An 18,317-nucleotide genomic window follows, 5' to 3' on the forward strand; every position below is an offset into this window, starting at 1 on the left:
TTCTTCCCACTTTTATCAGTCTTTGCATTTGCATGTCATCCATCATCTCAGCATTCAGGTCTTTTAATGACATAAATATGAGTTGTTGTTTGTAGTTTGTCTATTATCTGCTCATTCCTTTGGGATGTGCCTTCCCTGTGGACTGTTGTTTGCATGGTGTTTGTTCAGAGTAAGATGGAATTTAAGAAAGACAACTAAGGCCTGAATGCTATGAGAAATTGGCCAATTTTCGATTTTGGCGAAAGTGAGGACTGCAGATGCTGGAGATTAGAGTCGAGAGTGTGGTTCTGGAAAAGCACAGCAGGTCAGGCAGCATTTGAGGAGCAGGAAATCGACATTTTGGGCGAAATTCTTGATGAAGGCTTTTGCCCAAAAAGTCGATTTTCCTGCTCCTCGGATGCTGCCTGACCTGCTGTACCTTTCCAGTAACTCGCTCTCAATTTTCAATTTTGTCGAGTTTTATTAAGGTTTGAGTCTGAGCAAGTTTTTTGCTATCTTCCCAGACTCACCTCATCACCTATATGCACCAAGCTCCAGTGACACCCCATTCATTATATTCCCCCATTCACTGCAGGCGCAAATATCCTCCACAGCCTGCACCTCCCAAAATCAGGTCGATATGTCATTGGATTCACATAATAATCATTTCCCCTCTCTGCCGAAGTTCAGGTTTGGGATACAGACTGTCCTTCTGTAAAATTAATATAGAGGTCAATGTATGTCATCAAGGCTTTCATATTCTTCACTATCTGCATTCTTGGGTCATTTGTGAGCAGTGTGCACCATAGCTGGTATCATAGCAATAACATTCTTGGTTGATCAGCCTTTTTGTCCAATTCTGTAGCTATCTCACAATTTTCCTACTGGGAGTGGAAAAATATCCCAATTCTGTCTCATTTCTCCTCTCATTTCCGTCGTAGCAGAGAGTGAAAAGTTCACCGACATTCTGACTCACCGAACACATCTAAGTGGTTTCAGACCTTCCTTGATTTTTTAAAATAGTAGTTGGCTGTCTTACTGTTCTGAAAATTCTCACAGTCTCAGCTGGATACTTCAGACGTTATGTTGCAATCCATGTGTTCAATGGTTGCTACAGACGAAATGAAATCAAGCTACAGCAGAGGTCCAGGTCACATGATTATGACCAGCCAGCTGGTATTGACTGCACTTCATTTCTTGAAACAAACTGTGACCTTCGTTGTTTTGGAACCTCCTAATAAGACCACAACTCAGGGGTACAGGAGCTTCAATTAGTAGTTCCTATATTGGGAATTCCTGTATTGAAATGCTGATCAGATTTGACTTGTGTTTTGAGGCTTTTCTAAAATTGTTCATGATGTGTGTGCTACATTGTCTAGATCAGTATTTGTTGTCCATAATTAATTGCCAAATAGAATAGAGATGGTTTGAATCTCTTTAATCCTTGAAGTGTAGGAGCATGCACAAAGCTGCATAGTAGCATTTGACCCAGTGTAAGAATAACAATATAGTTTCCAGTCAGGAAAATGTGCAACTTGCAGGGGAAGTTGAAGGTAGTGGTGTTCTCATACATTTGCTGTCCTTGTCCTTCTAGATGGTGGGGGTTCAGGTTTGAAAGGTGCTATTGGAAGAGCTTTGATGATTTATTGCAGTGCACTTTCTCGATGATGCATACTGCAGACACTGCATGAGTGGTGAAGATAGTAAATATCGAAGATGGTGGATGGAGTGCCAAACTAGTAGGATGCTTTGTCCTTGATGGAGTTAAGCTTCTCAAATTTTGTTGGAGCTGCACCCATCCAAGCAAATAAAGACTATTCCATTACACTCTTTACTTGTGCCTTGTTAACGGTGGACAGACACTGGGAAGGTGACTTGCTCACCACAGAATTTTCGAGCTTCTGCTTTGCTGTTGTCGCCACAGTCTAGTCCAGTTCAGTTTCTGGTCAATGATAAGTAGCAGGATTGTCGCGTATTCGGTTATAGATACATTCTTTCATTGGAGATGGTCATTGCTTAGCACATTTACAGCCTGAAAGTTAGTTGCCATTCATAAGACCAAACCTGGATGTTGTCCAGATCTTGTTACATATGGCTACAGACTGCTTCAGTATCTGAAAGGTTGTAAATCACGCCAAACATTTTGAAATTGCCAGCAACATGCCCACTTCTGGCCTCATGATGGAGGAAAGGTTATTGATGAAGCACCTGAGATTGACTGGGCCTAGAACACTACCCTGAGGAACTCATGCAGAGATGGCCTTGAACTGAGATTGATTGACCTCCAACAACCACAACTATCTTTCTTTGTGTTGGATATGACTTCAATCAGCAGAGAATATTCCTCAGATTCCTAATGACTCAGTTTTGCCAGTGTTTCTTGATACCACACTTGGTCAAATACAGTCTTGATATTAAGTGCAGTCTCTCTCACCTCGACTCTCAAGTTCAGCATTTTTCGCAAAGTTTATATTAAGGAACTGAGTAGCCCTGTTGTAACCAGAGTGGGTACCAGTGTCAGTGAATGTGTTGTTCCTTTGCAAATTCAGCTTGTTAGAACTATCAACAACTCCTTCTGATATTTTGCTAACAGTCAGGATGGAGTAGTAATTGGCCAGATTAGATTTGTCCTAATCTTTGTCTACAACAATTTTACACATTGCTGGGTAGAAGCTTATGTTGTATTTGTACTGGAGCAGCTTGGCTAGGGGCTTGGCTATTTGTTTGGAGCACAGGTCTTAAGGAATATTGTCAGAACATTGCCAGGCCCATAAACTTCCTTGATCTCATGTGGAGTGAACCAAATTGGCTGAAGACTGGGATTTGTGATGCTTGGAACTTCCAGCTGAATTATCCCCTTAATATTTCTCACTGAAGATTGTTGCAAATATCTCTTGGCTTACCTTGTACAAAGATATGCTGGCTTCCCCCTTGAATGAGGATGGGGATATTTGTGGAGTTTATTCCTCCTGTTACATAAGAACTAGGAGCAGCATTAGGCTAAGTAGCCTTTCGAGCCTGCTCCACCATTCAATAAGATCATGGCTGATCTTTTTGTGGTCTCCGCTCATGCTCACCATAGCCCTTAATTCCTTTACTGTTCAATAATCTGACTAGCTCTGACTTAAAAGCATTAGTTGAAGCAGTGTCAACTGCTTCACTAGGCAGGGAATTCCACAGATTTGCAACCCTTTGGTTGAAGAAGTTCCTCCTCGACTTAGTCCTAAATCTGCTCCCCCTTATTTTGAGGCTATGCCCCTTAGTTATAGTTTCACCTGCCAGTGGAAACAACCTTCCTGCATCTTTCTTAGTGAGCTGATTAATTGCTCACCACCATACATGACTAAATGTGGCAGGACTGCAGAGTTTGAATCTGATCCCTCTGAGATCCTGTAGTCTTGGGTATTGCATATTGCTTCCATTGTGTGGCACACAGGTGGTTCTGTGTTGTAGCATCACCTGGTTAATGCCTCATTTTTAGGTGTGCCCAGTACTGTTTCAGGCATGCCATCCTGCACTCTTCATTGAATTTTATCCCCTGGTTTGATGGTAATGGCAGACTGAGGAAAATACCAGGCCATGGTGTTACACATTGTGATGATCACAATTCTGCTGCTGATAGCCAACAGTACCTTATGAATATCCAGTTTTGAATTCAAGATCTGTTTGAAATCTGTCCCATTTATAGCACAATTGTAGTGCTGTACAACATGATGGAAAGTAGCCCACTGAAGTCAAGCCATGCTATTTCCAGAATCATCATAAACGTAAAGATCAGATGTCATGTAATTCTCAAATTTGCTTTTTAGAATCAAGTTGATGCAAACCACAAACTCAGTTTCTCAACTTAACAAGAATGATGATGCATTACAAATAAATAGGTTTTAGATTGTTTCCATTATAAAAAAGAAGATTGAGAGGGGAACCTGATTGAGGTTTACAAAATCATGAAGGGTATAGACAGGGTAGATAGAGATAAGCTTTTTCCCAGGGTGAAGGATTCAATAACGAGAGGTCACACTTTCAAGGTGAGAGGTGAAAAGTTTAAGGGGGATATACGCGGCAAATACTTTACACAGAGGGTGGTGGGTGTCTGGAACATGTTGCCAGCAGAGATGGTAGAGGCAGGCATGGTAGATTCATTTAAGATGTGTCTGGACAGATGCATGAGTAGGTGGGGAGCAGAGGGATACAGATGCTTAGCCATTGGGCAACAGGTTTAGACAGTAGATTTGGATCGTCTCAGGCTTGGAGGGCTGAAGGGACTGTTCTTGGGCTGTAAATTTTCTTTGTTCTCTTTGTTCTTTTGTTATAGTAACAGGTAAACAACTATGAACTGTCTGCATATTACTGTACGAGTTAAATTCTAACCCACTTATAAAACTCCTCCTGTACACATACAGAAAGAAAACTAAATACTAGTGTAATGGGTGAAGGGATAAACTGGGAAGCTATTTAAATGATCACTGTCCATGGAATTCACTGCGGTTATCTATTTGGTCTGTCAGGACCTGCTCCCCCATGATCCTTTTTCTCAGGTAGTTTAACTTGTTTGCAGAGGGCAAAAAGCAACTTATTCACAATTTATAAAGTCTCTGACTTACTGGTTAAAAACCATAGCTTGCAGGTAAGGGAAAATAAACAGATTTTGTTCAAACTTTAGAATTTTTTTTTACAGCAGAGACTGAGACAAAGACAGTACTTTCCAGATGTCCAAAGGATTCTGACCATTTAATTCACACCCACAAGCTATTCAGCTACCTGGTTAAGAATCGTATATTTGTTATTCAACAAAATGCCTTTGTCATTGACAAAGTGGTAACTGGTCACAACTCGACAGGCAAATCAGCTATCTGTTGCTGGCCAAATCTCATTTTGTGTACAATCCCTGGTGGCAATCGCTTACAACTAAACATTCCCCAGTGGATGAACAATATAAGAGTACAATAAACACTGATGCTTGCATTTATAAAATGCAGCAATCCTTTTGACAACCCTTGGTTTTGAAAACCATAATTTTTCCATTTCAGTCCACTTTCAAAAATACAAGAAAATGAAACAATACAGTCTTTACAATGAATATGGAGACTTTGTCTGCACAGTGACTATTTGTCATTCTTATTGATATGTAACTCTGTCATACGTAGGCATATCAGGAACAGGCAGATTAGTGAGGAAGAGGTTAGATAGATTACTTTTTTCCTCTGTTTGGTTCCCTCACCACCTGCTTTAGACCCAGTCTACCAGCTATGTCCTTTACACCTTGGCGAGCTCAGTCAGTAGCAGGGCAATTAAGCTGATCCTGCCATGCCATTGAAGTCACTATCTGGAGTATTCGCCAGGTTTCCCCTGTATTTCATTCAAATTGTGTTAAAAGAAAAAAGGACACTTATTAGAATTTTTTAGCGTATACTATTGTCAATGTTGGGTTCATTGCTTCTATGCAGTGTGTGGTGGGTTAATAGAAACGGATGCACCATTGTTTGACATTGCAGGATTGAGGAACCACCATGGATGGTTGAAAGGACATTTTTTTAGCATATTGGTTAACTGGGAGTGTCTGTGGTCTGAGCAGAAGTGATGGGTGAGGTTTAAAAGACCATTTGGTTTTCATTACAACGAGAAGGAAATCCACAACACTAAGTAAGTCTTTTCAGCAGTCTGCCTTTGACATTCAGCAGCATCTGACCTCTTCCCTGGGTCAACTGGCCAACTGCAGCCCACACCCTCCTCCCCTCACAATAACGATTGTACCTCGAAAGTCACTTTCTCCGACCCCAGGTCACCGAAGCCAGGAATTTTCTTGATTCCTGCCGCCTGTCAAGGATGGAAGTCCAGGCTTCTTTCTCCACAGATGTTTAAGGACTGCAGTGCATTTCAAGCATTTTCTGTGCTTATTTCTGATTTGGAGCAGCTGCAGTATTTGGCTTTTATTAAGACAAGGAAATATTGTGCCAGGGTTGAATTTTCGGATGAGAGAGCAAGTGGTTCTGTTTCTGCTCTATTTTTCATTAAGACCTTGGCAAAAAAATGGGATTGTTATATTCAACTTAGCAATAAAATATCAATCTGGAAGTATTTTCCTGCCTTAAAGTACTACTGGAGTTATTTGCTAATGGATGCTTAGTAGCATTATAAACCAATCCTTTTTTTCTGCTAGTTCAGTTTTGAAGTGAAACTGTAACCCAAACAACTAACATTGTCCCATAGCATGTTATAAACAAGGGAAGTTGAATGAATGTGTTAAATATTAATATGCTAATTCCAATAGCAATTTCTAATTGTAATATATTCTGGTCACAGGAAAACATCCTCTGTATGACACATCAACTGGTGTCCTTTGGCATCCTGCAGCTAAGCCTGGTATTGAGTAATAATTCAGTAATTTATAGGGCAGGTATTTTTCAAACAATATGAAAGCACCTTAAGAAGAGCTTGAATTTGTTCTCAACATGATATATGAAAAGTTAACGAATCTGTGTGGCTTTCTGTCAAACTTGGACAGACCACTGAATCATCGAGAGTTGGTTTGAAATTGTGCATCCTCCAAACGTGAAACGTGCATCTCATAAGGACTCTCTACAGTGGAAAGTAGAATTTCTGCAACAGCTCTACTTAGTGTAAATAATGGGCTATATTTTCAAGCAACAAAACATTGAGGCAAAACATTGAATGTTTGATGCACAATTCATGGAGCAGCTCAGGACTTGCACAAAATGTTTTTTGTTAGTGGTGATTTGGAAAAGGTGCCACGTGAGTTGAATACTAGAATGGTTATCCTCGAGTAGACAACCTGGAGGAGAATCATTCCTGCTGGGAAGTCAGGATCAAATAAATGCTGAGTTCACTATCTCCAGAATCTGAAACTGATGCAAAGGCTATTTTACTACCTGGAGGAAAGGTTATATTGTGAAGAGTTGCCCCTCAATCTACTACATAGTCATTGCTCTCAAACAGGTTTGCAGCTTTTTCTCTCTCTTATCATGCATTACATATTCCAGAAGAACACACATTCTGTCTCTCTCTCTCCCTCTCGCTCTCAACCACACATGCAAACTTGAATCCATAGTATGGTGTTTCTTATATAAAGTTAATATTCCAAACACCTTGAAAGACTAAACTTACTTATGAGACCAAGAATATTTTATTTGGCACAACAGTTAAATACTTGGGCATCCAGGTAATAGTTAAGGGAGTATGGAGTGGATCACTGCTCTGTTAAAATGGAGCATGGCTATGCTCAACAAAGCATGAGTTATCTGTTTGACATCGTAAACGGCAACTGATATTGCAGAAAATATCTTAGCAATGTTGAAAGAAGTGGTGAGCTGCCACGCTTGTAAACTTGATTAGAACTGATGGTACGGCTTTGTGCTGACACATAGCATATGCAGATTTAGTCAGACATTGTCAGAGAGAAGAGTCAATGCCCGAGCATATATTTGCTAACATAATGGTTGGTAGTCCAGCTTTTGTGGCACCTGATCTATGTGGCATCCCTTCTTCACATTATTTACCATTTCAACATTTAATACTGTGATTAGGGGACTTTGTAAGCTTCTCCGTCATTAGTGTTAATGAAATTTGCAAAGTGAGACAGTCCAGGTTAAAATTTGACATCTAGCGGTGAACTGCAATGATTAACAGTGTGGGAGGAAGTGCTGATGGGTTGGGCTACCATTGGCAAGATGATTCAACAAGAAGTGTTAACCATCAATGTTAATTCTGAGAGACCAGACATGTGGATTCTGCTTGCTGTTGCCATGGAGATGCAACTGTGCTTGCTAGGGGCTCAGCTGATGATATTAAATTGGTTTTTCTTAGTAACTCTTAGTCTGGATTATTTAATAAATAATTTTCAGTAGCAAAATCATAACTAATGGTGGATGTACTTTTCTGAGCTTTGTAAGCCTTATGGTTTGATATAGTCCACTAGTCATTGGGATATGGGACTAAATACCTGACATCACACCAGGGCTAAAACTCTTATCACTTGACTTGTTTGTGTGGGATGAAAAATGTCATTCTAGCTGATGGCAGCAACCTGTTAGTGGAGAGAACCACTTTTGGATTTACTGCAGAGCTGCAGTTGGGACAGCTACATGCACCTGGTATTCAAAATTTTTGAGGCATCTTTCGGACTATGCTAAGAGTTATACTGGAAAACAATTTACATTCATCAGCCAAGCCTGCAGTATGATGCGTGTTCTGTGAGCTGTGTGCATAAATACTTGAGAACCTGTTTTATGGAAGCAAAAGTGATTTGCATAATTTCAGCTGTTTCAACCAAAGTGGTCATGGAGAGAGCCAAACTCTACTGCATCCCCAAGGCAATGCTCTGACCAATGAGAATCTACTTGCCTGATTTGAGCGGTAAGATTGGCTGAAGCTGCTGCAACTCCATGCCAGTGATGGCTCCAATAAATCAGCATGCTCTTCTCATGCTGTACAAAGTAGTGTCCCTCATTTTCAATCTGCTTCCTTAGTTGTGATGAATGCAAGATGACAATCTTCAGCTTCTAGTTTCCTTTGAGCAATATTGAAGTTCAGAACTACAGAGTTAAGTATTCTAAGAGACGTTTTTCAAATCTCATCTTGAATGATCTTTTTGCCCTTTGAAATTCTTTTGCACTGTGATCCATGAGAAAACATTTATAAGTTGACCTTTGAAGCTTCTAAATATTCTTCTCTATACAGGATCAACTTACATGCTGAGTGTAAAATGCAAACTATCAGCATTAGTGTAGGTCATCATCATTTTGAAATGTGGAAAAAATGACACTGGTAAATCATTGATTTTATTAAAATTTATTAAGTTACTAATGATAAATTGTACAATGATATTTTGAGCCACAATAATATTATTTTTAAAAATTGTCAAAAGCATTATTGGCACTTGACGCAAAGTACTTACCAAATTTATCCTAAATTGATTTGGCAATGGCCTCACAGCAAGGATCCTGGTCTGTTTAAAATGTGGCACTTTTCATCCATTCACAATAAATCAGATTCCTCTCCATCCATTGATTTGGACATGAAGCATTTTTTTCAATGATTTGTTGACAGTTTGTGGATTTATAGTATCCATGATTTTGTAAGATCACACAAAACATCAAATAGGGCAGTACACTTATTGCCAGCCTTTGTGACGCTTTATTTGCTGTCAACAATCCACCGAATCTGTGTGGTTCGTGAATAACTTGTTGAAGCACGCATCCAAATGCTTTCATATGTATATTAGTCCTCCTGATCTATATTCCCTCTAAGCTTTCCTATGGTTGCACAGGCCTCCAAGACCTGTGCACAGCAGCGATGTTTAGAACCAGAAGTCAGCGCATCCACATGGCGATTGGTGTATGCACACCCCCCGTGTGGCTGCACAGCTTAGAGTGAACATTGCCCCCAATAAGGGCTCTTTCATTATTATTATTATTATTATTATGACTTTTTTTAATAAAAGAATTGAGGCATTTTTACTCTGTATTGAACCCTGTCCTGGGAGGTGTTTAATGTGGATGGTGTCGAGGGAACTTTGTCTATTTTTAGTTCAAAGAGTACAGTGAACTTTACTCTGCATCTAACCCAGTGCTGGTCCAGTCCTAGGAGTGATTCATGGAGTTGGTGTCGAGGGACCTTTATTTTCCATTTACTTTCAGTTTTAGAAGAATAGAGGGAACTTTACTCTGTAACCAACCCCATGCTCTACCTGTCCTGGGAGTGTTTGTTGGGGACGCTGTGGAGGTAGTTTTAATCTGTATTTAACCGTGTGCTGTATCTGTCCATGGAGAGTTTGATGGATATGGCATCAAGGGTACTTTAATTTCCATTTCCTTTCAGTTTAAAAAAGAGTAGAGGGTGTCTTACTCTGTATTTAGCACCATGCCGTTCCTGTCCTGGGAGTGTTTGATGAGGCAAGTGTTGAGAGAGCTTTACTGTTAGCTTAAAAGAGTAGAACGAAATTGCTACTAACTATAATGTGGGTGTTGTTTGTTCACAGGTACCTCTTGAGCTCATCGATTATATGAGACCTAAACATGTCCCACACTGATAAGTTGCATTCTTTGTGTAGGCACTGGTATGTGATATTCCACATTATTTCACATTTCACATGTTATCAATCTCCATCTTCAACCATTCAATTGTTCTCATGAACATGCACAAATTCTCTTAATAGAACTTGATTTTCAATATGGTCTTCAATTGTAAAATTGCCTACTGGGTCTAATTCAGTTTCATTGATCATAAAGGTTAGAATCACTGTGAATTTTGACTTCTCTTTGTGGTTCACTTGCAGTGCTTATTGAAATTCAAGGGTTTTTTGTTTATCTTGCTGCCATGACAACATTACATTTTGCTGCTGACTGCTAAATAATTGCTAGAAACTGGTCACTTTGGCATCAAATCCTTCTGGTAATTCCAGAGCATGTTGGTCTACTGATATAACACAAGACAAGTGATAACATTGGTTAGTTTTTAGTCCTAAATCTTTTCAAAACTTTGCAGGATTGACCCATTTAAGTATATCATATACATTGCAATTAACAACATAGAACAATACAACATAGGAGCAGACCCTTTGGCCCACCATACCTGTGCTGATTATGATGCTATTCTAAACTGATCCCATCTGCCTGCAGATAGTCCTTATTCATCTATTCACTGGTTGTTCATAGGTCTTTATAAATTCTTTTTAAATGTTTCTATCATATCTGCTTCTAACATCTTCCCTGGCAGTGCACTCTAGGCATCTACTATGCTCTGTGTAAAAAACAAACTGCCTCACAAATCTCCTTTTAACATTCCCCCTCTCACATTAAACCTTCATCCCCTACTATTTGACATTTCTGCTCTTGGAAAACAGATCTCTATCTACTCTAAGCACGCCCATCAATTTTATATACTTCTATCAGATTGCCCCTAAGCCTCTGATATTAGCAAAAACAATCCAAGTTTGTCAAATCTCTCCTTATAGCTAATACACTTCAATTCAGGCAACACCCTGGTAAAACTCCTTTTCACTCTCTGCAAAGTATATGGTGTGACTATCAGAACCACACACAATCCTCCAAATGTGCCCAAACGAAAGTTTTATACAGCTGCAACATGATTTGCCAACTTTTATACTCGATGCTCCAACCAATGAAGGCAAGCAGGTCATATGCCTCCTTTGTCACCTTATCCATTTGTGTTTCAGGGAGCTATAGACTAGGATCCTGAGATGCCTGTATTCAATGCTCCTAAGGGTCCTGCATTTTGAAGTGCTTTCCTTTTGCTTGTGACCGCTCAAAATGCACCACCTCAGAATTTCTGGTGACAATGTAACCATTCTGGAGACTTTTAAGGATTCATGCTGTCACATGCTGTGCAGGATCAGACCAATGACTTGTTCCTGTTCAAATGGGGCATTTGGGCATCTTGTTTTTGTTACATTGTTCTGTTCTCATACCAGGTTATCACTGCCACCATATTTCCTTGCTGCAACACAGTTATTTGAGTTAACATGTTATGTGACTTTTAGCTTGGAAGCAGCTTCATCATTTTTCTTTTTACACACTGACCCATTTCTGATCATTCATGCCAATGCAGAGTCTGCTCTAACACCCATTTTGTATCCTCTTGGCAACAAAGCCCATATCACTTGTTTGATTCCATGCATTCAATTTTAAGGAAGTATAACCCCAAACATGTATTCCTAAACTGGAAAATTGAGGCCAAATTCAAAAGATATTTTAGCTCTAAACTTGCATTTATTAGCTGAAAATTAGGGGTCAACTTGTACACCAATTATAGGCTAATGTGCTGTGAATATGGGCTTGTCAGCTAAGTTGGCTCGACTTTTACAATGCATTCTGTGATATTTCTAGTTACTTTCACTCTCCGAAGACTGGAATATTCGGCTGCTTCTCATCAATAACATTCCTTAAATCTACCGACTCAATTAAAATAGTGATGGAAAAGGATAGACCAGATCTAAAAGTTGAAGTTCTAATTTGGAGAAAGACCAATTTTGACAGTATTAGGCAACTACTTTCAAAAGCTGATCGGGCGCAGAAGTTTGCAAGAAAACGGACAGCTGGAAAATGGGGAACCTTCAGAAATGAGATAACGAGAGTCCAGAGACAGTATATTCCTGTTAGGGTGGAAGGAAAGGCTGGTAGGTATAGGGAATGCTGGGTGACTAAAGAAATTGAGGGTTTGGTTAAGAAAAAGAAGGAACCTTATGTTAGGTATAGACAGGACAGAGAAGAGTGTAAAGACAGTAGGAGTATACTTAAGAGAGAAATCAGCAGGACAAAAAGGCGACATGAAATAGCTTTGGCAACTAGAATTAAGGAGAATCCAAAGGGTTTTTAAAAAAAACTGTAAGGACAAAAGTATAACTAGGGAGAGAATAGGGCCCCTCAAAGATCAGCAAGGGGACCTTTGTGTGGAGCCACAAGAGATGTGGTAGATACTAAACGAGTATTTTGCATCAGTATTTACTGTGGAAAAGGATATGGAAGATATAGAATACAAGGATATAGATGGTGACATCTTGAAAATGGTCGATATTACAGAGGAGGAAGTGTTGGATGTCTTGAAGTGCATAAAAGTGCATAAATCCCTAGGACCTGATCAGGTGTGCCCTTGAACTCTGTGGAAAGCTGGGCCTCTTACTGAGATGTTTGTATCATTGATAGTCACAGGTGAGGTGCTGGAAGATGGGAGATTGGCTAATGTGGTGCCACTGTTTAAGAAGGCCGGTAAAGACAAGCCAGGGAACTATAGACTGGTGAGCCTGACGTCGGTGGTGGGCAAGTAGTTGGAGGGAGTCCTGAGGGACAGGATGTACATGTATTTGGAAAGACAAGGACTTATTCGGGATAGTCAGCATGGCTTTGTTCATGGGAAATCATGTCTTATAAACTTGATTGAGTTTTTTGAAAAAGTAACAAAGAGAATTGACGAGGGCAGAGCAGTAGATGTGATTTATATGGACTTCAGTAAGGCGTTCGACAAGGTTTCACATGGGAGACTGGTAAGCAAGGTTAGATCTCATGGAATACAGGGAGAACTAGCCATTTGGATTCAGAACTGGCTCATAGGTATAAGACAGAGGGTGGTGTTGGAGGGTTGTTTTTCAGATTGGAGGCCTGTGACCAGTGGAGTGCCACAAGGATCGGTGCTGGGTCCACTACTTTTTATCATTGATATAAATTATTTGGATGTGAGCATATGAGGTATAGTTAGTAAGTTTGCAGATGACACCAAAATTGGAGGTGTAGTGAACAGTGAAGAGGGTTACCTCAGATTACAACAGGATCTTGACCAGATGGGCCAATGGACTGAGAGGTGGCAGATGGAGTTTAATTTAGATAAATGTGAGGTGGTGTATTTTGGGAAAGCAAATTTTAGCAGGTCTTCTACACTTCATGGTAAGTTCCTAGGGAGTGTTGCTGAACAAAGAGACCTTGGAGTACAGGTTCATAGCTCCTTGAAAGTGGAGTTGCAGGTAGATAGGCTAGTGAACATAGTGTTTGGTATGCTTTCCTTTATTGGTCAGAGTATTGAGTACAGGGGTTGGGAGGTCATCGTCTGGCTGTACAGGACATTGGTTTGGCCACTGTTGGAATATTGCATGTAATTCTCATCCCCTTCCTATCGGAAAGATGTTGTGAAACTTGAAAGGGTTCAGGAAAGATTTACAAGGATGTTGCCAAGGTTGGAGGATTTGAGCTATCGGGAGAAGTTGAATAGGCTAGAGCTGTTTTCCCTGGAGTGTCGGAGGCTGAGGGGTGACCTTATAGAGGTTTACAAAATTATGAGGGGCATGGATAGCATAAATAGAGAGAGTATTTTCCCTGGAGTGGGGGAGTCCAGACCAAAAGGGCATAGGTTTAGGTGAGAGGGGAAAGATATAAAAAAGACCTAAGGGGCAACTTTTTCATGCGAAGGGTGGTATGTGTATAGAATGAGCTGCCAGAAGAAGTGGTGGAGGCTAGTACAATTGCAACATTTAAAAGACATTTGGATGGGTATATGAATAGGAAACATTTAAGGGATATGGGCCGGGTGGTGGCAGGTGGGACTAGATTGGGTTGGGATATCTCGTCGGCATGGATGAGTTGGACCAAAAGGTCTGTTTCCGTGCTGTACATCTCTATGACTCTGAAATAGAATATTTGAAATAAAGCAGGGAAAACCTATGTGTTTACCACTTTAAGAGCTATTTTACACATGGAACTTCCCTTCATGCATTCTGCATGTGGTTTGGTCTAATGTATTGTGTAACGCCACCACAATGAATGGGAAATTGCACAGAAAATATTTGAAGTATACGAGTCATTCTGTGAAAGAGCAATTTACATTGACGAAAAAGTCTAGCCAGAAAATAATGCAATGTGCATATCCAGATGTACTGAGTCAAAATTAGTGCTTTATTTTCTGATATTTGCACACTCCTGTGTTAGCAAGAATGTTTCTACTTCACTAAACCAAATGTAGTGATTGTGACAAGATCAGCCAGGACAACCTCATACAATGAGATCCCTGGTTGGGGCGGTTAATCTCTTCCAATCAGGTCCAGATGTACTGAGTCAAAATTAGTGCTTTATTTTCTGATATTTGCACACTCCTGTGTTAGCAAGAATGTTTCTACTTCACTAAACCAAATGTAGTGATTGTAACAAGATCAGCCAGGACAACCTCATACAATGAGATCCCTGATTGGGGCGGTTAATCTCTTCCAATCAGGTAGCCCCGGCTGACAGATCAGAACAAGACTGTTCACTACCGCAGTTAGGCGGTAGTGTGGGGGGTTAAATTTTTTTAAAAAAAAATAGGAATCTGGTTTTAAAAATAAACAGGAGTACCAGAGGTTCTGCTCACTCTGAAAGCCTGCTCTGAGGAAGCCAGACCAAAGTCAAGTGCTATGCATATGTAAATAAAGGATGAGTTGGTGAATGGATACCAGCCTATGAGAAAAAAAGAACAAGACTGTTACAAGGATCTTTGGTGGTTCCATGCACGAAGCGATGACAGACTTGATCTATGTATTAAGCAAGTTGGTGGACAAGAAAGGAAAAATTCTCATTCCTGGTATTGATGAATTAGTAGCACCACTCACTGAGGAGGAAAAGGCATTGTATGAGAAAATAGACTTTGATGTGGAAGAATATTGCAAAGATACAGGTGGCTGCCAACTGCTGCATACCACTAAGGAACAAATTCTGATGCACAAATGGAGATATCCATGCTTGTCTTTACATGGCATTGAGGGAGCTTTTGCTGGTTCGGGAGCTAAAACTGTCATTCCTAGGAAAGTTATTGGAAAGTTTTCCATTCGATTGGTACCTAATATGGATCCAGTAGTGGTGGAGAAGCAGGTGGTAGGTTATATCAAGAAGATTTTTGCTGAATATGGAAGTCTGAACAAACTGAATGCCTACATGGGTCACGGTGCAAAGGCCGGGCTAGAAAACTATAACCATCCTCACTTTAAAGCTGGCAGGAATGCAATGAAAACCGTATTTGGAATTGAACCAGACATGACCAGGGAAGATGGGAGTATTCCAGTTACCCTGACATTCCAGGAAACCACAGGAAAAAGTGTTCTGTTACTGCCGCTTGGATCTGCAGATGATGGTGCTCATTCACAGAATGAGAAAATCAACCGGTCTAACTACATTCAGGGAATCAAATTGCTTGGTGCCTACTTCCATGAACTTTCTTCTTTGAAATAAGGACTACTGGTTTGATAGTTTATTGAAATTGTTTCTAAAATTCTAGATCCAACAGAATTATTTTAGTTGTGCACTATATGAAGGCATTATTACTGAATTTAACTTGTATCAATAAACAACACTGCAATAAAAAAAAGAACACGACTGTTGTCCGCACCCAGGCCGCGACGTTCCGCCTTCAGACCTTGCAGCGATACCTTTACGTTGAGCCTCCTCCTAGGTGGTGCGCCCTGGCGTAACCTCAACTACGACACGCAGCTCCTGTTCGTCGACCGCGATGGTTTGGAGGTCACCCTCAAGACGCTGCCTGGACCTGATCACTGTCTGGAACATGGTCGAATTGCGTTGCGTCTACCCTCCGACAGGAGTAGCGGCTCAGCAATCTGCATCTCCGTACTCGCGGGTTCGAGTGGCTGTCGGAGGGGAGGGCCGTGGCGGCGAGGGTGACCAGGGTCGGGGACGTGTTGGGTGGCGGGGGCCTGGACTGGACACTGCCACATGACATAGCGAGCAGAGCAATGGTAGACGTCCAGTACGTGGCCACTGTCATCCGATGCCTTAAAACTGCGGTGCTGGGACCCAACGTAGTGCACCAGTTGGAGGATGCTCAGGTGTGCGGTGGAATCCTGTCCACGCTCACCCCTGCCTGGACGGAATTTCACATTGGCCCAAAGGTCCCGTACTTCCCACGGAAGCCTGTGCCCCACAACCTGAGCTGCCTCCTGAATTTTAGTTTTGTCCCTTTTAAGGACATAAAAAGTCGGGCCCTGTATCGACTGCTGTTGCACACCGTCCACCTCTTCTCCCTCATCCACCACCCAGACACCCCTTGGTGTGCCCATTTGCCACCGGGCGGTGGGAATCCCCAGTGGAGGACACTCTTCGCGGGAGTCCTCCCCCTTTCTCTCAGGGATCTGGGGTGGAGGGTGCTGCACGCAGTGGTCCCCTGCAACCGCAGATTGCGGTGGTTCACGGACTCCCAGCCCAACTGCTTGTTCTGTGATGCTATGAGGTCCGTCGACCATGTATATATTGGGTGTGGGTGCTTGCACTCCCTTTTTGATTTTCTCAAAACCACCTCCTCTGCTATTGGTTGCACTTCAGTCCCATGCTCCTGATCTTTGGGCACCCGGTACGCAGGAGGGAGGGCAGGTCTGAAGACCTCCTCGTGGGTCTGCTCCTGGGCCTGGCCAAACTGGCCATTAACAGGTCCAGGCAGCGGGCCGTGGAGGAGGTCGTTAGGGCCGACTGCCTGCCCGTCTTCGGCGGTTACGTTAGAGCCTGGGTGTCTCTGGAAAAGGAGCACGCAGTGTCCACCGACACCCTGGAGTTGTTCAGGGAGAGGTGGGCACCGCAGGGAGTGGAGTGCATTATCACCCCCTCCAACTCTATTTTGATTTAATCCCTGCCCTCCCCTTCACTGTTTGATACGCAGCATTGCCCTTTGATGTGAAGGGCACTGCTTGTCATAGGCCACTCGGGTGTTTCCTTTCTTCTTGGTGGTGGAAATTTGAATAAAGATTCATGCACCTTGTGTCTTTCACTGTGTCTCACACCTGCACACACAAAAAAAAAGGAAACAAAAGAAAAGAGAAGAACAGGACTGTCAGACATCCTGACACTCTGAGGTAGCTCTGAGGTAGCTGGATCAGCGTTAAGTACGGTGCATATGTAAATAAAGGGTGACATGATTAGATTAGATTACATTACAGTGTGGAAACAACCCAACCATACCCCTACATTTACCCCTTACCTAACACTACGGGCAATTTAGCATAGCCAATTCACCTTACCTGCACATCTTTGGACTGTGGGAGGAAACCGGAGCACCCGGAGGAAACCCACACAGACAGGGGGAGAATGTGCAAACTCCACGCAGACAGTCGCCTGAGGCGGGAATTGAACCCGGGTCTCTGGTACTGTGAGGCAGCAGTGCTCACCACTGTACCACCGTGCCGCCCACGGGATACCGGCCTCTGTGAAGTTATTTTATGAAATGTTTGATGCAGTAATGCTTTCGGAGTTGGAAAATTGAGTATGATGTGAAGCTGCAATTTAAGATGGCATGACTGGGACATCACTATTTCTATGAACCCACATCAAAGACTGGTGAATGGAGGAATACTTAAAGCAATTTATCATATTATATCCTACTTATTCTGTCATTTTCCATTTCTTCATCGTGTAACCAAACAAAAAGAATTGCATTATAAACTGCATGTCTCATTTTAATGTAACCATACATAGCATTTAACTGGTAATAATGCATCTTATCTCTTGTCTTTATGCACTAAGCTAACTTCTTCTGTTTAACTTCACAACACTATGAACAAGTTGGATTCTTGGGCACATTTTTATGCTTTGACACATTTTTGGATAAAACTGATCTTTGGCATGGTTGGGAATTTCTACAAGTAGCTGAAAATGTGTTCCTGGAAAAGTGCAGCAGGTCAGGCAGCATCCAAGGAGCGGGAGAATCGACGTTTCGAGCATGAGCCCTTCTTTAGGAATGAGGAAAGTGTGTCCAGCAGGCTAAGATAAAAAGTAGGGAGGAGGGACTTGGGGGAGGGGCGATGAAAATGCGATAGGTGGAAGGAGGTCAAGGTGAGGGCGATA

General features: G+C 41.7%; 2 protein-coding genes across 3 annotated transcripts in view; both read left to right on the forward strand.

The window, feature by feature from the left end:
• Nucleotides 1–18,317, forward strand: part of nav1b (neuron navigator 1b) — a 638,783-nt gene that overhangs the window by 254,087 nt on the left and 366,379 nt on the right. The gene's annotated exons all lie outside the window — the stretch shown is intronic.
• On the forward strand, nucleotides 14,955–15,742 carry LOC122563238 (cytosolic non-specific dipeptidase-like). Its single transcript, XM_043716846.1, has one exon. It carries the CDS (start codon nucleotides 14,982–14,984, stop codon nucleotides 15,699–15,701), a length of 720 nt encoding a protein of 239 aa, XP_043572781.1. The 5' UTR covers nucleotides 14,955–14,981; the 3' UTR covers nucleotides 15,702–15,742.

The sequence above is a fragment of the Chiloscyllium plagiosum genome, chromosome 26 (genome assembly GCF_004010195.1).
Source record: "Chiloscyllium plagiosum isolate BGI_BamShark_2017 chromosome 26, ASM401019v2, whole genome shotgun sequence".
Lineage (NCBI taxonomy): Eukaryota > Metazoa > Chordata > Chondrichthyes > Orectolobiformes > Hemiscylliidae > Chiloscyllium > Chiloscyllium plagiosum.

Coding starts and splice junctions, on each gene's coding strand:
- LOC122563238 (XM_043716846.1), top strand. CDS start 14,982: ATGCACGAAGCGATGACAGACTTGATCTATGTATTAAGCAAGTTGGTG.